The sequence below is a fragment of the Canis aureus genome, chromosome 33, assembly GCF_053574225.1.
Source record: "Canis aureus isolate CA01 chromosome 33, VMU_Caureus_v.1.0, whole genome shotgun sequence".
Classification (NCBI taxonomy): Eukaryota; Metazoa; Chordata; class Mammalia; order Carnivora; family Canidae; genus Canis; species Canis aureus.
In genome coordinates, this window is record NC_135643.1 from 11,097,031 (window position 1) to 11,119,726 (window position 22,696).

The 22,696-nt window shown below is 37.8% G+C and overlaps 1 protein-coding gene across 1 annotated transcript in view; it reads right to left on the minus strand.

Annotated features, from left to right (window-relative positions):
• Positions 1–6,553: 6,553 nt before the first annotated feature.
• Positions 6,554–22,696, minus strand: part of HSD17B11 (hydroxysteroid 17-beta dehydrogenase 11) — a 33,317-nt gene continuing 17,174 nt past the window's right edge. The window contains exons 5-7 of the mRNA XM_077882819.1: positions 20,074–20,211; positions 11,829–11,945; positions 6,554–7,418 (exon numbers count right to left, since the gene is read on the minus strand). Coding sequence (XP_077738945.1) covers positions 7,328–7,418; positions 11,829–11,945; positions 20,074–20,211 — 346 coding nt within the window. The 3' untranslated portion in view covers positions 6,554–7,327. The remainder of the gene's footprint in view (positions 7,419–11,828; positions 11,946–20,073; positions 20,212–22,696) is intronic.

Sequence of the window (22,696 nt, forward strand, 5' to 3'; positions counted from 1 at the left end):
TTTAGTCTAACTATAGTAATTTGCCAAGGACAAATTGAGGAATATAATCTCTTTTCTCTTTTTTAAAAGATTTTATTTATTTATTTGAGAGAGAGAGAGAGAGATTGAACAAGCAGGGGGAGTAGCAGAGGGAGAGGGAGAAGCAGACTCCTCACTAAGCATGGGTCCTGATGCAGGGCTTGATCCCAGGACCCTGGGATTATGACCTGAGACAAAGGCAGATGCTTAACTAACTGAGCCACCCAGGTGCCCCGAATCTCTTCTAATAAAGACTTTCCTCCTCCTTTCTGGAGGGTCCATTAGTACATCATCAAAGGTTCTGTTTACTGCCAAACTCATAAAGCAGTATTAGGTAGTCTTAAATGTCTTATAAATTTCTTCAGGCTCCAAAACCTAGTTTCTATGCAAACAAACCCCAAGAAGTTTACACCTTATAGAGGCCTCAGAATACTTTTGGTTTATGAAATCCCTTGCTTCATCTCTACATATCAATCCTACTTCTTTTTTTTTTTAATTTTTATTTATTTATGATAGTCACAGAGAGAGAGAGAGAGGCAGAGACACAGGCAGAGGGAGAAGCAGGCTCCATGCACCGGGAGCCCGATGTGGGATTCGATCCTGGGTCTCTAGGATCGCGCCCTGGGCCAAAGGCAGGCACCAAACCGTTGCACCACCCAGGGATCCCTCAATCCTACTTCTTATAGTAGCAAAGAGAAGGTCTTGATCTCTGTAGTGTACTTCTCAATATTTCTTTCCTTGTTCCTCCTTATTCTTTCCCTATTAATTCCAACATTTTCCTGCCCATGGGACCGGTCTCTTTTGCTTTCAACTACTTTCTGTTCTCTACCATTGTAAAAATATTCTGCAAAATCTTTTTCCATCCCACCCCCCATTTGCAATCCTGTCTTTCATATCTTACTGTCAAAGTATTATACAGTGATTACCTCTGTTTTCTGGCTACTCATTTCCTTGGGAGCATAGAAATCTCTTGACCCTTTACTCTCTATCGGTGCAAAGTGCTATGATGGTCCCAAATATAAGGAGCTATGTGAGCATCAGTAGACCTGAAGATGGGGGGAGGGTGGGAGGTGAGACAAGCAGGGGTTAGCCACACGGTGAAGGGGATAAGGATGTTCCAGATATAGAAAACCATGTGTAGAGGCACTGAGAGGTGAGAGATCATAGCACATTCAAAGGCTAGGAAGGTCCCTCTTGGATAAGAGAGTGTGGGTCAGAGAGAAGTTAGAGAGCATATAAGAAGCTCAGTCACTCAGAGAGAGTCTCAGCATCAAGGAGAGTTAGTAAAAGATTTTGAGGAGGGGATTGTTATCAGATTTAGAAATGCTAAAAAAAAAAAAAAGATTTAGAAATGCTTTAGGATAGAGAATGCATGGGAAGAAGGGCAAGAAGGATTCTTGGATGGCTGTTCAGTAACCCAGGCCAGGGGTGGTGGTGGCCTGAATGAACACAGTGGCAAAGAGATATTTGAGAGAGGGAATAATAGAATCAATGGGCATTCTTTTAATAAATATATATCAAACCCTTTTTACGTCTTAGGGACTGTTCCAGGCATTGGGGATACAGCATTGAACAAAATACATAAAAACAAAGCTTCCTGGGAACCCTGGGTGGCTCAGCGGTTTGGCGCCTGCCTTTGGCCTAGGGCACGGTCCTGGAGTCCCGGGATCGAGTCCCACGTTGGGCTCCCAGCATGGAGCCTGCTTCTCCCTCTGCCTGTGCCCCTGTCTCTCTCTCTCTCTCTCTCTCTGTCTATCATAAATAAATAAATAAGTAAATCTTAAAAAAAAAAAAAAAAACAAACAAAAAAAAAACCAAAGCTTCCTAACAGAAGCTTATGCTATATGGGCAATGTAGACACTAAAGATAAATAAGCAAAATATGTACTATGCTCCACAGTAGTAAGTATCAAGGTGAAAAATAGAGGACAGAAGGAGAAATGGAATCTTATAGGGCATGAATGTGTAGGCAGGGTTGCAATTTTAGATATGGAGTAAGAAGTTCTGAAAAGACCTAGGGAAAAAGACTTAAAGGGGAGATAGAGCTAGCCATGTGGCTGTCTGCAGAAGAGCATTTTGGAGAGGAAACAGTAATGTACAAAGGTTTGAGATAGGAACATGTCTAGTGGGTTGAGGATCATCAAGAGGACTGATGTGCCTGGAGTGAACTGAAAGAGAATGAGGGTAGTATAACAGTTTTATAGATCAAAATGGCTAGGCTATAGTTTTCAACTATTCAGTGAAACTAATCTAAATGTTGCTGTGAAGATATTTTGTGGTTAACATTGATAATAGTCTTTAAGACAAAAAATTTTTAAAGATTTTATTTATTTATTCATGAGAGACACACATGGAGAGAGGCAGAGACACAGGCAGAGGGAGGAGCAGGCTCCTCACAGGGATCCTGATGCGGGACTTGATCCCGGGACCCCGCAATCACGCTGAGCCGAAGGCAGATGCTCAACCACTAAGCCACCCAGGCGTCCCAAATAAGACAAAACTATTCTTAATGATGTGGATGGGCCTTATCCAATCAGTTGAAAGGCCTTGAAAACAAAACTGAGCTTCTCTGTACTATAGACTGAATATTTGTGTCCCCGCCCACAAAGTTCGTATGTTGAAACCTAACCCTCAAAGCAACGGTATGCGGAGGTGGGGGCTTTGGGAGATGATTAGTTCATGAGGATGGAGCCCTCATGAATGGGATTAGTGTTCTTGTAACGGAGACCCCAGAGAGCTCCCTTCCCCCTCCTGCCATGTGCAGACACAGCAAGAAGACCGGCTGTTTGTTGGTGAACTGGGAGGCAGGCTTTCGCCGGACGCTACTACGTCCTGGGTGGCTTGATTTTGGAATTCCCAGCCTCTCGAACTGGGAGAAATAAATTCTGGTTGCTTAAGATCCACTTGATCTTTGGTATTGTGCTGTGACAGCCTGAACTGCCTAAGACACCCAGAGTCAGCAGCGATGCTGCCTCAAGACTGTATCATGGATTCTGCCCCAGGGGTCCCAGCCTGTCAGCCTCCCCTACAGATTTCAGAGTTGTTAGCCTCCCACAATAACATGAGCCAACTCCTCAATTCCTTGAAATTGATCTACCCTCGTATGTATGTATGTATAGAAAATCTCCTACTGATTCTATTTCACTCTAATATAAGTAATAAGGTAATAATCGGTAATAAGGTAAGAAGACTGGATTACATATGGCCTTCCAGGTCATGGTAAGGACTTTAGCTTTAAGTTTTAGGTGAGGCGCTATTGGGGGATTTTGTACTGAAGCATGACATCATCTCATATTTTAAAGACTTATTCTGGGGCACCTGAGTGGCTCAGTCGGTTAAGTATCTGATTCCTGATCTCAGCTCAGGTCTTAATCTCAGGGTCATGAGTTCAAGCCCACATTGGGCTCCATGCTGGGCATAGAGCCTACTTAAAAGACAATTTTTAAAAAAGGACTCACTCTGGCTGCTGTGCTGAGGGGAACAACAGGTGATGGTGGCTTGCATCGGGGTAGTGGCAGTGGGGGTGATAAGAGGTGATAGAATTCTGGATATATTTTCAAGGTAGAGCAAACAGAATTGCCTTTTTAATGAATGTGGGAGGAATCAAGGATGACACTAAGTTTTTTGGCCTTAGCAACTGGAATAACAGGGTTTTGAACAGGTTCAGGACAACATCAAAAGCTCAGTTTCATAAATATTAGGTTGAGATGCCTGCTGGTTATGCCAGCAGAGATACACCAAGAAGGTGGTTGCATATATGTACGCCATTCAGAGGAGAGATTCAGGCTGGAAATATAAATGTGGGAATGGTGACTAATATTGAACATATGTGCCAGGGATTAGAGGATTTTGGTGAGCTGAGGGATGAGGGTGAGTAGAAGGAAGGAGGTAGGTGTAATTGTAAGTTTTTAACTTGGACACTTGTTAGAAGTGCCATTCTCTGTTAGGGAACCCAGATGGCGTAGAGAAGATGCTAGGTTTTGCATGTATTGATTATGACATTTATGTAACTGCAACTGGAGATAATGTAGGAGATTACACAGTCTAGTTCAGCCCTTTTACGGATGAGGAAATGGAGGTTCCAGCACAACTAGCTTGAATTAGATTGCCCAGTGCTCTTTTTGCCATACGAGGCCACTTGTAATTATAATTGTAATTTTGCCATATGAGGGAAGACTGTGAAAGTAAAAGGCACATCTCTCTCATCTCAAGATTGTCTAGTCATCCCTAGACCAATTTATAAAAAAAAAAAAGAGAAGAAAAGAAAAAAAAAAAACGGTTAGGAGTCAGATTGGCTCTAAGGTCAAGTGGGAATTCCTATGTGTTTTGGGGAAGGATGTGATGTCTAGTGGAAATTAAGACTATCCCAGTATTTTCAGGCTCAGCATTTTAATTTCAGGAAACTTTAGACCGTTGTGATATTGGGTCAGTCCAGGCTAGACTTCTTTCAGGTAGACTACTTGGGCATCTGCATGTAGCATCTTATTCCACCTTAACCTAATTCCTTGATGGAAAAGCTTCAAACAGTCTTTCACTGGCTAATTATGGATTATTGTTTGAATACTAAGGAAAGCTTGGGTAAAAGGAAGTAGAGGTGTTTAGGTGATGGTTCAACTCTCCAAGAGCTCCAGTGAGGCTGTGGGATCAAGTGAGGTCAGCAAATGTGTGTTCCAACCCTCATCTTGACCTCTGAATAGTTGTGTCATTTCAGATTTTGTTGAATCTCTTTGGGCTACCTCATCTATAAAATGGGAATAGTTTCTTTTGCCTTCGTGGATGTATCTTGCAAGAAGTTACTATGGCCGAGTTCAAAAAGGGTGTTGCCTGTGTTCTTCTCTAGGATTTTGATGGAATCTTGTCCAACGAAAGATGAATGGATAAAGAAGATGTGGTTTATGTATACAATGGAATATTACTCAGCTATTAGAAATGACAAATACCCACCATTTGCTTCAACGTGGATGGAACTGGAGGGTATTATGCTGAGTGAAGTAAGCCAGTCGGAGAAGGACAAACATTATATGTTGTCATTCATTTGGGGAATATAAATAATAGTGAAAGGGAATAGAAGGGAAGGGAGAAGAAGTGTGTGGGAAATATCAGAAAGGGAGACAGAATGTAAAGACTGCTAACTCTGGGAAACGAACTAGGGGTGTTGGAAGGGGAGGAGGGCGGGGGGTGGGAGTGAATGGGTGACGGGCACTGGGGGTTATTCTGTATGTTAGTAAATTGAACACCAATAAAAAATAAATTAAAAAAAATAAATAAATAAAATGGGAATAGTGATGTCCACCACGCAGAATTCTTCAAGGTAGTAACTCTATCACCCAGCCTGGGAGAAGAAGCTCTGAATAATTGCTCCCCTTCCCCACAGCAAAATCCTTATTAGTTATTTACGCACTAGCCAAGTTGGTGTTGACGACACACTAAGGTCAATTTTAACCCTTTTCCTTGGCCTGATTCCTCACTCTTTCTAATCCTTATTTCCATTAAAAAGAACAGTGAGAATGAAAAGTGTTTCTGAAGGCAAGCCTGGGAATATTCTCAAAGGGAATAGGGGAGGAATGAGTAGGACTCAGGGACCTCCCCATCCCATGGCAGGGCCCCCAGGATGACAGCAAATGCTCAGAAAGACTTTATGGTGTCTCCAGGGAGGGCTCGTTCTTTGCTTACCCCACAAAAGAGAGAGACATCTGTCATCAAGGTCCTAGTTTAGGACCACAGAGTACCATGAAGGTTGACAACTAGAGAAGTCTTTCCTGTTTACTTGAGAACAATGTAAGCCTCTTTGGTTTTGGTGTGACTCTCAGAAGTAGCCCTATTGATGGCTAAGATGAATTTTCCCATTAAATTGTGGAGAAGTGGGTTGAGACAATTCATTCATTCAAGTAACAGTTAAAAGTTTTCAGACCTAGAGTCAGAGCAGTAATTGCCTGATGTTAGTGAATCAGAACCAACTTTTATTTATTTCTTATTAAAGAGCAGAGAACAAAAGCCCAGAACCTCTACAGTGTTCATTAACTTTTCAGCAGAGCTGGGGGCTCCAGCCCTAAGGTCCTTCTGGGTTCCTGCTCCCTACGGGAATTTCAACAATGCCTTCAACCTAGCCTGCTACCCAGAATTGCTGGAGGTAAATAAATAAACATTAAATGTTAAATATGTTTGTTTAGAAACAGAATTAAGATCTTTTACCATGAAGTTTGTGTACCTAGTGTGACTCATTTACTATATTTCACAATAGTGATTCTGATTTATATATTTTCTGAGTATGAATCTCTGATACAAGGACCAAAGTTCTTTACTTAGTATATATGTGTCTAATACAGTGTTAGAAATATTTTTCTTCAATAGAAATCCAGCAAGCCTGCTTATTTTTTTCAATTCATAGGTCTGATCTTCTTATCTCGCTGAGCATTACTCACATCCGAGAAATTTCTGGATATTAAAAAAAAGATCTTTGATTACATAATCCATTTTCCCTTAATTTGAGCCAAGTTGAGCCAAGTTCTGTTCAAGATGAAAAGATGGAGACAAAATTTAAGTTTGATCTGTTTATTGTTGCCATTATGGGTACAGTCTCCTAATTCTCTGCCTCAAATCCCAATGATGCTTTTGTACCTGCAACACATGTCGATCTCAAGTTTCCTTGAGCTGAAATGTTTGGCTTTGGAATGTGAGGCATCTTTCAGGAAACAGTGGGAACTTGTGTGATGAAATGTTTGAGTGACATTTCTTATATCATAAGAAACTCATTGTGAAATGCCACTAGATACAGTCCTTCATTATATTTAGAGAGCCTGAAGATTTTGTTTTTATAGAGAATAGAAAAGGAAACGGGAATTATATAAAATTTAAGTACAATTAGAAATAAAAATATATCTTACACATTTATAGTACAAATTTTCCAGAGATTGCACAAGTCACAAAATCTTAGAAATTATAAAATTATTTGTAATTTTATAAATTATGTAATTTATAAGGTCTTTCCTAAGGTATTCCCCTCTTTGTATTATATAAAATTAGCTTTCAGCTAAAGGACAAGTGATAATAAATGAGGACTGTCAGGGCCTCCAAAAAAGATATTGAAGAAAGAAAGATAATTAGGAAAAGCAGAAGTCTAAATATTAAAGTTCTGATTAACATTAGATCAAATTGACTTAAACCTGGTAAATCAGTTCTATTTATTTATAGCTAGTGTGTGAAGAAGAATTTAAGTTATGTCACTTAAATATAATGATGTTTTGGAAAGCAGGTATTTTTGAAGATGTGTATTTACATTAACTAAATATAGAATGTGGTCCATGTAGGACTTATTCTCCTTTAGTTTTATACCCAATAACTGCATCAAACCTAATATCGATCTTTCGTTTTAAAAGTGCCAGGAAACGCTCAGGAAGGATCCTAAAAAAAGATACATGAAAATAATTAGGAAATAAATATTAAGTGCATTTGTAAAATATCTTATTTTAAAATACACTTATCATGTGTCATCATTTTTTTTTTGCATGAGAAAAAGGACTTTTTAATTTATATTCTATGTATCAGGCAGCTCTATGTCATATATAAACCAAGTCCTGGAAGACAATCACGTAGCTTGGTGATACAATGCGAGAAAGATAGAAGAGGCACATTATAGATGGAAACTATTTTGTTGGGCTTTCTTTCTATCTTTCTTTCATTTGAGAATAATGAAGTTTTTTGGATATTTCTTAAAAAAACAGACTTCAGCTTCATTGCCCTAGTCCCCATTTAATAATGAGTATTTGTAAAGTCTCCCCATGATATTGCTGTTTTCTCATCCACAGCAGGCTATGGGAATGCCTGTGGGATGGAGCTTTCCATTCTATGGTCTATGGAGAGCCTCAGATGAATATGTGCAATAAGCCTTGTCTAAAAACTGAAGACATGATTTGTCTCTTCTCTGCACTCTTTTCTAATGGATGTAAGTGCTGCTGTGACAGCTAATGTAAAAATTAGAAGGAAGATATTATCATATTATCAGCAACTTCTTGTCATCAGTCATTTCTCAATCAATAGAGATAATACATATCTATAACTTGTGTTTTGGGCATATCCTTTATCATGTATCATCTTAAACAAGATTTGTCTTAAGATTAGGAAATTTAACTCTGAGTCACTACTCTAAGTTCTTTCCAATGAAATCCATTTTGTTTTCAAAAGGAAAAGGAAGGAGGCTTAACCTCCTTTAGGGTAAGAGTGACTTGAAACATTTAGCTTACGAAATAGATACACTCCTGTGTTTCTCAGGAGAGCTAAGAGAGGAGGTGTCTAGAACTAAAGAGCTGAGATGCTAAAGGCTTTGAAAACAAGAAACATAACATTGGAAAGGGAGTGAGAATAGGAACTAATTTTATATTTTACAATCCAAAATATTATTAAAATGTTCCACTGAGAGACTGAAGAAACAGAATAGCTAAATGAAAATGCAGATAAAGAACTTTGTTTTGAGCATAATGCTGAACAAGTTATTTGAGTTCAAACTCCTCATGTGAAAATGGAAAAATTAATACCTACTCCACAGTGTTCTTGTGAAGAATCAATGTGTTAACATAAAATGCTTTAAACATTTTATTTTGTACATGTGCTTGCTTCAGCAGCTCATATACATTTTATTTTGTACATGACGGACATGTAGTAGGCCTAATTTTTTTGTCCCTACCCTATATAGGCATAGCTCAGAGATACTGCAGGTTTGGTTCCAAACTACTGCAATAAAGCAATTATTACAATAAAGTGAGTCAAATAAATTTGTTGGCTTCCCAGTGCATATAAAAATTATGTTTACACTATACTGTAGTCTATTAAGTGTGCAATAGCATTATGGCTACAAATATTTATAGACCTTAATTAAAAACTACTTTATTGATAAAACATCCTATCCATTATCTGAGCTTTCAGAAAGTTGTAATCACCAATTACAGATCACCATAACAAATAAAACCATGAAAAACTGTGAAATAGAGCAAGAATTATCAAAATGTGACAGAGCCATAAAGTCCAAAAATGGTGTTGGAAAAATGACGCTGATAGAGTTGCTTGATACAGGGTTACCACAAAACTCCAATTTGTAAAAAACACAGTATCTTGAGAGTACAATGAAATGAAGGGCGACAGAATGATATATGCCTGTGCTTAAGAATATTATGGAATTCGTCACGTTCCAATGAGTCTGAGAGACTTTAAACAGAATATGTAAGTCAGTATAACTATAGTTGACCCTTGCACAACACACATATATCTTTTGACTCTCCAAAAACTTAACTACTAAAAGCCTACTGTTGATCAGAAGCCTTACTGATAACCTAAACAGTCGACACATATTTTGTTATATGTATTATATACTATATTCTTACAAAGTAAACTAGAGATAAGAAAATGTTATCATGATAATCATAAGGAAGAGAAAATACACCTACAGTACTGTACTGTATCCAAAAAAATCTACATAGAAGTGGGTCCCTGTAGTTCAAAGCCATGTTGTTCAGGGTCAACAGCATATAGGGATATCTGACCATATGGCATTAAAATAAAGCTTGCCAATTGAGCAACAAACATTCACAGTCTGATAAAAATCAGGGCAATGCTAATAAAAGTGTTAATTATAATAATAATAATAGTTGTATATAACATTTATTGAGTATAGTATCCTGAATACTTTAAGTGCATCATTTTATTCATTTCTCACAGTCCTATAATGTCTTACTGTCTCCATGTAACAGATGAAGACACTAAGTTTCAAAGAAGTCAAACAGGTCATCCTGTGTTCATGTGGTGAGCAAGTCACAAACACAGCTTCATCTAACTCCAAAGCACAAACTTTGAGTCTCTATGCTAAAGGTCTAGAAAATGGAATTAATTTATTATTATTATTATTTTTAAAGAACCACCTTTTTTTTAGATTTTATTTATTTATTTATTCATGAGAGACAGAGACTGAGGCAGAGACACAGGCTGAGGGAGAAGCAGGCTCCCCACGAGGACCACTCGATCCCAGGACCCGAGGATCATGCCCTGAGCCCAAGGCAGTCATTCAACTGCTGAGCTACCCAGACATCCCTAGAATCAATTTATTAAATCAACAAACATTTTGGTGCCGCCATGTGTCCATCAACTCTTCAAAGTACAGGGGTTACAGACAGTCATGAAAAGAGACAAACCTCCTTCCCTCATAGGCTTACATTCTAAAGGATTGTAATCACTGAGCGCTTACTTATGAAATGTAACAAGAATAATGGTAAACACTTCATAGGTTTTAACTTGGTCATTCAGCCAGGAGATTCTTGAGTTTTCTCAAGGTTTAGGTTTATTACCTAAACTTCTAAGGTGTGTTCAATCACAGTTCCTTGCAGAAGGGGCTAAAAAGCCTGATATGTGTCAGGTATGCTTTTGATTTCTTGAAATTTTTTCAGTCTGTAGGCCAGTAATTCTCAAAGTATAATCTTGAACCAACTGCCTGAGGCAGTTGCCTGTCAAAATACAGTTGTCTGGGTCCCAACCAAAATATCCTGTATTAAAACCTCTAGAGGGACCTGGGTGGCTCAGTGGTTGAGTGTCTGCCTTCGGCTCAGGGCATGACCCCAGGGTCTTGGGATCAAGTTTGGCATCGCGCTCCCCTGAGGGAGCCTGCTTCTCATTTTGCCTGTCTCTTCCACTCTCTCTGTGTCTCTCATGAATAAATAAATAAAATCTTAAAAACAAAAAAACCTCTAGAGGTGAGATCCAATAATTAATTTTTAAAAATTATCTTCCCAAGCGATCCTGATGCCTCACCATGTTGGAGGCCTGACTGTAGGAACAGAGAACAAGAAGCTGGCTGACTGGCTTCCTTGCTTCCTTGCTTCCTTGCTTGCTTGCTTCCTTCCCTCTTTTAACCTAAGCTACCTCTTCACATTCCCTTCATTACTTGGACTAGCCTCACTGTCACACAGTGTTCCCATGTGAGTAATGAGGCAATGTGTTAGGTGGAAGGTAGTTAAACCAAGTGGTTTCCAATCTTGGCTGTACATCAGAATCACTGGGAAAGTTGTATCTCTCAGATCAGCCCACACTCCAGACCAATCACATCAATCTTGGGGAGTAGGTTCCAGGCCTTAGTATTTTGAAAACTGCTAAGTGAATTCCAATGTGACCAAAGCTGAGACCTAGTGCTCTAAAGAAATGCTTCTTAAATTTGAATATGCATTCAAATCACCCTTGGGTCCTATAAGAATGCAAAGTCTGGTTCAGGACATCAAGAGAATCTGTATTTCTAACAAAGTCCCAGGTGATGCTGATGTTGCTGATCCATGGAAGTAGTAAGGCTCAAGGATCTCTAAAATTATTGAATTCTAAAAGCTTATTTAAGCATTCTTATGCTTCAGTATGCTTTTACACAAAATACGAGCTCAGTGATTATCTGTTGTATTTTTAGATGAATATCTAAAACCTTATGGTCTCCTCCAACCTTATGGTTCTATGACTTCACTATGTAATAATGCTTAAAAACTACCCTTCTTTATAGTCATCTTCTATGAGACAAGACTTCCAGATATATACACATTTCTTTTTCTAAAAAAAAAAAATTTAAACACTTGTGGAAATTACTCAGCTCGTTTGCCCAATTTCTATACAAACCCTGCTTCAAGGATTAACAAATGTGGTTTTAAAAATTGATGGATTATTGAAGCCTATCCTTTTTGTCTCTTAATTCCATTTAATTGTGCTTTATCAAATGTCTGGTTTTAGATCTGAGTAAAAGCATTAATACATAAATCTTTATTTATAATGCTGATAAATGTAACTGTCACTTACTTTTCCACCACTGTTAAAAAGCATATAGAAGATGGAATAAAAATCATTTTCTGCTCAGTCAGGATCCCATTCAGCAGCTTGTCTACCACTTCCTCAGGTTCCAGGATGGGCCCCAAACTGAAATCAGAAGCAGTCTTCAGCAACAAAACATTTCACTGAAGCTTCTGCTTTAATTAGGTGCTAAACAAATAAGTTAAATTACCATAGGAATCATAACATAACAAACTTGTAGCATCTGGCCCATTATAAGTGCTCAAAAATAGCTACTGTTTTAGCATGAATATTAACAACCACTTATTTAGTGCTTATCATGTACTGTGCACTGTGCTAAACACTCTACATAGGTCATCTCACTGAAGTTTTCCAACAATCTGTGATGGAAAAAATAGTACCTATTTTGTCTTGCAAATGAGAATTATAGAAGTAGCCAGGATTCAAAAATAATTGAACTAAATTAGGACTGATAAATTCACTTTTATATCTTTAGAAGTTTTGGGGCACCTGGGTGGCTCAGTTGGTTAAGTGTCTGCCCTCAGCTCAGGTCATAATACCAGGGTCCTGGGATCTAGCCCCACATGGGGCTCCATACTCAGCAGGGAGTCTGCTTCCCCTTCTCCCTCTGCCCCTCCCCACCCTTCCCACGCATTCCCCCCCCCAAACAAATAAATAAATAAATAAAATCTTTAAAAGTCTTGGGGAAAAAGCCAAATACCATTATACAAGTTTTATTATTTACTCAGACTGTTTAGCAAACAATTTCTAAAGTATCAGAGAAAATTAAAATATATATGATATGATCTTTCATTCTCAGCCTAGGTCAGTCATTTACTAGAATACTGTGTTCACCCGGAACCCTGAAGACTACATAGGAAAACCTGGAGATGCAACAGAAAAGGAAATGTAATAATAAAGGTGAGTGCTTTTGGCCCAGAGGAGGTAAAATTGAAAGGCAATGGAAACCTGAAGAAGACTAAGCCCTCCTTCGCCTAGGGCATAAGCAGAGAACCAAGGAGGATGAATCTAGAAACTGAAAGATGCTTGTGTCTTGAAGTGTTCAGAAGGAAATTCACTTTCTAGCATATTGCTATCAGACTTCACTACTCCCAAGTTGCATGAAAACTCACAACCACCTATGTAAACAGTACAGCATACTTCCACATTCCCACTGTGGCCTTGTGAACCTACCAATCAAATAATATTGCATTGACTAAACTTTTCTTAGTGTACTTCCTCTCTTTACCCAAAATCTCAGCCTCTGCCAGAGAAATTTTCATTAAATTTAATGGCTGGCCAAGAATACAATTTTTAAAAGGCCAAAAAGAACAGGCTTCCAGAAAATAATATCTTGGAAGAATAAAATCTTAATCATTAAAATATCAGTACATGGAAAAATTTTTCCCCCTGACAGTCTAATGTTAATAAGAGTTGCAAATCCTATTAAATAAATGTTCATGACAGATTCTGTAGAAACTGTCCCAAAATACTTCAGGCCTATCTACTGGTGTGGGGGAGAATTTATGTGGGGGCATAGTAATACTTAGGGACAAAGAGTATTTTCAGGCAGAACCATGTTTGATTATCTAACTACCACTTGAGTGGTTAAGTAACTTTGGGGAAGATATTTCTACTATTTAAAGTTTTTTAAAAAAGGATTTTGTTTTTGTATTTAATCTGAAAAATGGGGTTAATGCAGTGGTATGCTAGTAAATGTTTCACAACTGGCTCTCTAGGGCACAGAATTCTCTGTTTTGTAGCATTTAATTTCTATGGTGTAAATACTCTCACCATGGCTGGTTTCAAGCTATTATTGCTGAATGAGTATAAGCTCAGCGCTCCACTGGTAATGTGCATGGAAGTACTTGATGCAGTCATACTATACAAATGTTACTTGTCAACTTCTTTTTTTTTTAATTTTTTAAATTTATTTATGATAGTCACACAAAGAGAGAGAGAGAGGCAGAGACACAGGCAGAAGGAGAAGCAGGCTCCATGCACTGGGAGCCTGACGTGGGATTCGATCCCGGGTCTCCAGGATCGCGCCCTGGGCCAAAGGCAGGCGCTAAACCGCTGCACCACCCAGGGATCCCTGTCACCTTCTTATATATTTTTCTTTTTTTATGGTACTAGCCAACAAAAACTATTATCTTTCTGTAGCACACACACAAATTAAGCTTTTAAAAAGAAAAAATTTATTTATTTATTTATTTTTGAAAAAAATTATGTATATTTCATGTAGGAGTGATGTTTTTAAAAGGATATTGAACAAAAATAATTCTTGGCTGTCAAAAAAATTTAATCAGGATAGCCAATGACAAGCTAATAAATTCAGGTTATGCTACATTGTTTTTATCACTAATTGGAAAGCGAGAGAGAACTTATTGAGGGAAGAATATTTAATTAAACATTGTTCATATGCCTAACAATAGAGCTCCAAAATACATGAAGCAAAAATTGACAGAATTGAAGGAAGACACAGTTTAAAAATAAGAATTGGAGACATTAATCTTACTTTCACCAATGACTTGAATGGCAGTATAACCAATTAAATCTAACAGCATCTATAGAACACTCCACCCAACAACAGCAGAATTCATATTCCTCTCAAGAGCACAAAGAGCATTATCCAGGACAGACTATATGTGAGACCACAAAACAAGTCTCGTTAAATTAAAAAAAAAGACTAAAATCATACAAAATATGTTCTCCAACAATAGAATAAAATCAGAAATTAAGAGCAGAAGGAAAACTGGAAAATTCACAAATATGTGGAAATTAGCCAGTGGTACAAGGAAGAAATCAACAGGAAATTAGAAAGTACTTTGAGATGAATGAAAAACACAACATACAAAGATTTATGGGATGCAGCAGAAGCAGTGCTCAGAGGGAAATTTATAGTTATAAATGTCTACATTTTAGAAAAACCCTGAGATCTCAAATCCATAACCTAACTTTTCACTTTAATAAACTAAAAAAAGAACTAAATGTAAAGCAAGCAAAATGAAATAATGATTAGAGCAGAAATAAATGACATGGAGAATAAATTATAATAAAAAAATCAATGAAACCTAAAGTTGGCTTTTTGAAAGATCAACAAAATTGACAAACTTTTAGCTAGACTGACCAAGAGAAAAAGAAGAAAACTATTATGAAAATGAGGACATTACTGCTAATCTTACAGACATATAAAGAGTTATAAGAGAATACTATCAACAATCATATGCCAACCATTAGATGACCTAGAAGAAATTCCTAGAAACACACAAAGCACTAAAACTGATTCAAGAAAAAAATATGAAATCTGAGTAGATCTTTAATCAGAGATTGAATCAGTAACCAAAAAACCCCCAGCAAAGAAAAGTCCAGGACCAGATGGCTTCATGAAAAATTCTATCCAATGTTTAAGGAATTAACACCAGTCCTTCTTAAAGTTAAAAAAAAAAAAAAACAAAACAAAACCCGGAACTTGTCCTAGCTCAGTCTACAAGGCCAGAATTACCCTGCAAATAAAGCCTAAGACTAAGATATCTTAGGATATCTTAGAAAACTAAATAAAAATATCTCTTATGAACATAGATACAAATATCCTCAACAAAATCCAGCATCAAAGCAAATGCAGCATCATAGTAAAAGGATTATATACTATGGCCAAGTGAGATTTATTGCAAGAATGCAAGGTGGAGGTAGGGGGCACCTGGGTGGCTCAGTTCATAAAGCATCCAACTCTTAGTTTTGGCTCAGGTCATGATCTCAGGGTTGTAAGACTGAGCTTGGTATGGAGTCTGCTTGAGATTCTCTCCTTCTCTCTCTGCCCCTCCTCTTGCTCTATGCTCTCTTTTTCTCTAAAATAAGATAAATAAAAAGAACCCTCCAAGAATGTGAGGTGGTTTATCATATAAAAATCAATCATTATAGTATATCATATGAAAAGCCCCATATGATCATCTCAATAGGCACAGAGAAAGTATCTGACACAATTCAACATGCTTTCATGGGGGGAAAAAAGCACTCAACACACTGGGAACACAGGGGAACTTCCTCAAGCTGATTTCACAAGCACTTCCATGATACAGCTTGGTTTCTATAAACAGTGGAGTAAAAAAAAATAACAGGACTTGTTAAATATGATGATCATCAGCCTTTCTAATAATAAAAAAGATGATCATCAGCCTTTCTAATAATCAAAAATGTATTAATATAACACAGAAGTACTTTTTTCCCTCATCATTTGATAAAGATTAAACATGGGGTAATATTCAAAGCTGGCAAATATCTCGCTGGTGGCGGGATAAATTAGGACAATCCTTCTGGAGGGAGTCTAATAAATCTTTCAAAAGTAAATAAGTTCCTACTCTTTGATCCAGCAATTCCATTTCAAAAAACCATAATCATAACAAAATGGCTAGAAAAGTGAACAAAGACATATGCACATACACATATACACACAATGAGCTTTCCAATTATTTTTTAATTGTCACTAGTAGAGCTTTGTCAGAAGAGGGCACTCTTGCCCACAAGGAAGGTTAGTTTGTGCAGCTTTGTCCTGGGGGCAATGTTAAAAAATTCAATTATAATTAAAAAAAAAATACGGTGTCTGTTTTTAACTGCTTAAAGACAGTCTGGGCGAAAAAATTGATTCAAATATATTATATCAGGGTCCAATGAAGGTTTTCCTCTTGAAAATAATGGAGGAGGGGCATCTGGGTGGTTCAGTGCTTGAGCATCTGCCTCTGGCTCAGGGTGTGATCCCAGGGCCTTGGGATTGAGTCCTGTATCAGGCTCCCCGCAGGGAGCCTGCTTCTCCCTCTGCCTATGTCTCTGCCTCTCTCTGTGTGTCTCTCATGAATAAATAAATAAAAATTTTAAAACAAAAAAAGAAAATAACGGAGGAAGTTGGCAAATCTTATCCTTGAGATGGAACTCACCTCTTACTTTGACACTTCCTTTTAATTGTAATGGACTTTTTAAAAAAATTTATTTTTATTGAGATATAACTGACTCATCACATATCACATGTAAGCTTAATATATATGGTGTGTTGATTTGATACATTTATATATTGCAATATGATTACCATGGTGGAATTGGCTAACATCTCTATCGTATCACATGATTGTGTGTGTGTGTGTGTGTGTGTGTGTGTGTGTGTGATGGGAACAATTAAGATCTAGCCTCTTACCAACTTTGATGTTTATAATACAGTATTGCTGTCTACAATCACTCTGTTGCATATTAGATCTCCAGGAGTTACCACTTGCAGGTTTTGCCCTGAAACAATTATCTCCTCAATTCTCCCACCTGCTGCCTCTGGTAACTACCATTCTACTCTGTGTTTCTATGAATCCAGATTTTTTAGATTCCACACATAAGTGAGATCATAGAGTATTTAACAGGTTATTGAGGTTTTTTTCATCTTTCTACTCCTCCTGGTCAGCTCTACTCCTCAGGCCCCCAAATTAATTCATCCTTTGTGTTCTCTCTTTAGGGCCCAATTAGGGTTTTCTCGACTAATACAGATTAATCAAAACACTAACCTTCTGAAGTAAATATGTTCACTTTTGTTTTCTAACAAAATCGTATCTTAAAAATAGGCTCATGGTGTGCCTGGGTGGTACAGTTAGTTGGGCATCCAACTCTTGGTTTTGGCTCGGGTTGTGCTCTCAGGGTTGTGGGATCAAGCCCCATGCTAGGCTCTGCACTCAGCCTAGAGTCTGCTTGGGGTTCTCTCTCCTTCTCCCTCTGCCTCCTTCTCCCTGTGCACTCTGTCTCTCCAAAATAAGTAGATAAATTTAAAAAAATAGGCTCTTCGACAATTTGATAGATTCTTCGGGGAGCTTGAGATCTTTGCACAGTCACCAAATTTCCAGCTGATGTCGACCTTCTACTCTATCTACCTATGGGCAGACATATCTAGATTAAGGTGTATTAAATAGAACCTTCTATTTTCCCAGAGTGTCACATTGGATATCCTTCATTAATTTCGAATATATTTTCACCAAAGGCAGATGAATTGGGGAAAATAGGGAGAAAATTTGAGTATGTAGAATAAAACTTAAAGACTGAATCCTATCAGGGCAAGAGATCATCCAAAAGTAGACCCACGTATCTATCCAGATTTATTGTAAAGATGACATTTCAAAGCAGTGAAGGAAATAATGTGTTATTTAATAAATAATGCAAAATAACTTATTAACTATTTGGGAAAAACAAGCAACACCCTGATCTTATTTCTTAAAGTAAATTTGGGTGGAGCAAAGGTCTAGATGTGAAAATGCAACCATAAAAGTATTAGAAAAATATAGATGGATATCCTCATATGCTTGGAGTGAAAAAGACCTTTATAAACACCTGGGAGAAACGAAAGGCCAGGAAGGAAAAAAAACTGAGAAATTTTAATGTAAAAATAAGTAAAAATAAGTTTAAAGGCAAATAGCAACCTGGGGACAATATATATATGCAACATCAATGGCATATGAAAGGGTATTTGAATGTACAATGAACTCATAGGTACCAACTTTGAAACTCGATGGCTCAGTAGAAAAGGTGAGCAGAAGCCATGTAACAGGCAATTCACAAAAGAAGTCAAACTATCAAAAAACTTAGGAAAACACTTTAGTCTAGCTACTAAGTCATCAGAAAACAAAGACAATCCTTCACGTAGGCAAAAGGCATAAAATCTGCAGAAGGCAGATTGGTGGGGAAGTGGAGGTGCTCTTCCTACACTGGTGGCCATGAGTGCAGATTGGCAGAACACTTCTGGGGTACTTTGGTAGTATGTACAAATATTTAAAATTTGCATACACTTTGACCCAGTAACCCCTCTTCTAAAACCCACCTGAAGGAGGGGCACCTGGTGGCTCAGTCAGCTAAGCATCCACCTTCTGCTCATGTCATGATCCCAGGGTACTGGGATTGAGCCCCAGGCATTGGGCTCCTTGCTCAGTGGGGAGTCTGCTTCTCTCTCTGCCCCTCCCCTCACTTGTGCTCTCTCTCTCAAATAAATAAATAAAATCTTAAAAAAAATAAAGTAAAATAAAATCTACCTGAAGGAGATGGTACCAAAATGTGAAAGTGTGTGTGCACTAGGATGTTCATTATAGCTGTGCTATGGTAAAAATCTCTAGTAGGCACAACTGTTCAGACTAAGTAATCAATACAACCTATGATAAAACTCTGTATTTACTGACAAGAAATGATGTCCATGACACAATGCTGAGGGAAATAAGTACTTTACTTACAGCTTCCAGAATCCCATGTGTAATATATGCCAGTTGCATAAAATTCAGATATTTAAGCAGTACATAGAAAGATGTCTAGAAGGATGTTCATCAAAATGTTACGAGTAATCTGCACTGCATAGAAGGTTTCAAGGAAATTAAAAAAAAAACCTTTCTTATTTATTTGTATTTTTCTGTATGTTGGAATTTTTAAAAAGTATGCATCATGCTTATGAAGACATTAAAACTATTCCCAAAGGGGAAAAACATTAAAATTTAACCTCAGAATTGATCCTTTAGAGTTTTATTTAATTAATTAATTTAGTTCTAGAGAGGGACAGGGGGTGATGGGAGGGGCAGACGGAGAGGGAGAGAGAGAATCCCAAGCAGGCTCCCTACCCAGCTCAGAGCCTTATGTGGGGCTCGATCCCATGACCCTGAGATCATGACCTGATCTGATTTCAAGAGTTGGATGCTTAACTGATGGAGCCACCCAGGCACCCCTATAGTTTTATTTTTTAACCGAGTGAAGACTGGTTGGTACTCATTTTAGAGGATAATCTCTAGATAACCAAGCAAAAATGTTTTTTATACTGTGGTCCTGGGTTATCTGTATCAGAATTGCCAATGATACCTGCTAACTAGAGTCTTAAGGCCCCTTCCCACCACTACCTTATCCCAGACAAACCCAAGCAACCAACATATCTGGGGATGGGACCCCTACACGGTTCCCAAGCACTCCTGGTGAAATGTATGTATATTTAAGTCAGAGAAACATTGCTTGGGAAAATAAAAAAAAAGGAGGATTAGCAAGTTCACCTGAGTTAACTCGTATTTATATTTATGTACATTCTCTCCCTCACTTGTCTCTCCACCTGTTTTCCCACAATCAACAAGAGCTGAAATTGAGATGAGCTAAGGGCATCGAATATCAGGTGTTCTAAGGATTAAAATATTTAAGAAACTGCACAGAATGGTTGATATTCACACTAATCACCAATCCTTTTGTCCTCGTTTCTGTCTCAACTTACGCAGTACTTGCGTTTTTGATGAAGCCAGTGTTTATGAAATTAGGGCAGAGACATGTTGTTTTGACTCCAGTTCTTTCTAAGGCAGCCAGTTCTTCAGTCAAAGCTTTATGAAATCCAACAGCAGCAAATTTGCTTGAACTGAAAATAAACAGAGAGAGGTCACAAAATAATTCAAGAAAGTTGCTGTATCTGCTTAATTCAGATGCCTGTTTTCCCTAGTTAAGTGTGGTCCTGTGCCAAGCCTCATTGCCATGAGCTGAGTCTCAAGTTCTAGCCCAGACCTACTGAGTCAGTATGTGCATTATACTTAGGTAAATTTATAGACATTAAAGTCTACGGAAGCAGGGCCCCTGGGTGTCTCGGTGGGTTAAGAGTCTTGATTTCTCTTGATTTCAGCTCAGATCATGATCTCAGGGTCCACACTCAGCAGGGAGCCCGATTGGGATTCTCTTACTTCCTCTCTCGTCTGCTCCCTGCTGCTCCCACCCCTGTTTCTGTGCAAGCGTGTTTGATCTCTCTCGCAAAGATAAACCAGTAACTCAGTCTTTAAAGTCTAGGAAGCCTGGGCACGGGACGCTTACTGCATCCCAGCGTCACTTACTGGAATGAGAACTGAGTAGGTTCAAAGGTCTTGCCAGGAAAATTGGTAAAGTGTTTGCTTTTGTTGATGCTGCTTCCATAAGATTTAATATCACTATAGCCTGTTAATTATTTAATATATCCAGGGAAATTCTCTTGGGCAAGTCCTATTTTTTCCTTTAAGTCTGTTTCACTTCCTCAAAGAGGCCTTCCCTTACTCCTAGTCTAAATTATTTTCCCAATATATAGTAACCTTCGGTTTTTCAAAATAGCCTGTTTAGGATTTGTGATTAAATATTTATTTGGATGAACTTTTTTTAACATCTGTCCCTCATACTTTTACTATAAGTTTCATGACTATTTTGGTTTCCAATAAATCCCCAGGGACTAGCATAGTGCTTGGCGTATAACAGCTGCTCAATAAACATTTGTCAAATCAAAGAATCGAAAGGCAAAGCAATTCTTATTGTCATAGCTCCTTCATTTGGCAAGAGAAGGAAAATTAATCATATTCTAAGCAGATATTTCTTTTCTAATTAGTTTTTTTTTTAAAAAAACCTAGCTTTATAGAGAAATAAATTCATGTATCATAATTCACCCATTTGAAGTGTACAATTCTATGGTTTTTGGAGTATTACATTATTCATCTTAGAAAATTGTGTGAAAATATATATAATAAAATATGCCATTTTTACCATTTTTAATTGTGCAGTTCAGGGCAATTACTGGATTATTTTTCTATAAGTCTGTATTTATTAGCAATTATACAAAGTAGTTGTAAATTTGTGCCAATTAACCTGTGCTTTGGAAAATACAAATATGTGCAAAGTTTTCTCTCAAATTTTTTTTTAAAGCTTAGACATATCCTGAAGGCTTAAAAGATAGATTTCTAGATTTTCTTAGGTAAAACGTAAATCTTACCTTGAAAAATGACACAAAAATAATCACATGTAAAATTGATCACTATATGTCAGACACTGTCCTCCATTATTCAGATGTATTATTGCATTTAATCCTCACAACGACTCTTTGAAATAGGTATTACCATGATCCTCATTTACCAAAAAGGAAATGGAGGCACTGAGGGAGTTGTTGGTTTACAATCCCCTTGGGAGCTTCTTGGGTATAATCTGAAACTGCTCCCTGCTGTACATGGAGAGCAAGGAGAGGCTGAAGAAAAAAAAGGCCACTACAGATTGGTGGATGGCAGGTGTAACAAGCGAGGGAACCTGGGAGGTTCTTCTAGCACAGCTGCAAGGGGAGTAGATTTCCTCACCCACCTGCCAGAATCTTATAAGTTTACAAGAGGCCTTAATTGGGTTTAGTCATATATACCATCCAGATAGTCTTGACATCACCTTTCTATCTCAAGGCTGTGTCCTTGGGGCAGCTTTTGGGAATGGGGAAGGCAATAGGATACCATGTTCCAAGGACAGGGTGAGGTGCGGGGGGAGCCTCTGATTGCCTAGGTTCAGCTTACAGGTCATGTCTTCTGAAGGACCTCCCCCAACAGGGTTATAGGACTTGCCCAAAGACACGAGACAAAGTGGGAGAATCAGGCTTTAAATTGGCGCAATAAACCAGGCCTCTATATGATATAGTCTAAACTTCATTAGCTCACAATCAAGTTGAAAGGCAAATGACAAACTGGTAAAGCAGTTGCAGCATATAAGACATGGGTAAGGGTTAATATACGGCAACTTTTATTAATGAATAAGACAATCCTCTAATGGATAAATGGTTAAAGGACATTAGCAGAAAATTCACAATATAAATATACCAATGGATCTATGCATATAAAAATGTTTTATTTCAGGAATAAAATAAATACAAACTAAAACAAGATGGGAGTTTTTGCCTACCAATAATGGTGAGAATCTGAGGAAATTATTTGTTTATCAACATACAGAATATTTTCATTTTATATCATTGAACTAGGAATCTTTTCTTTAAGCCTTCAATATATGCTAAGCTTAAGAAAAAAGATGAGAAAGAATTTCCATAGCTTTCTCCTTTCCAAAGCACAAGTTAATTGGCAGCCTTA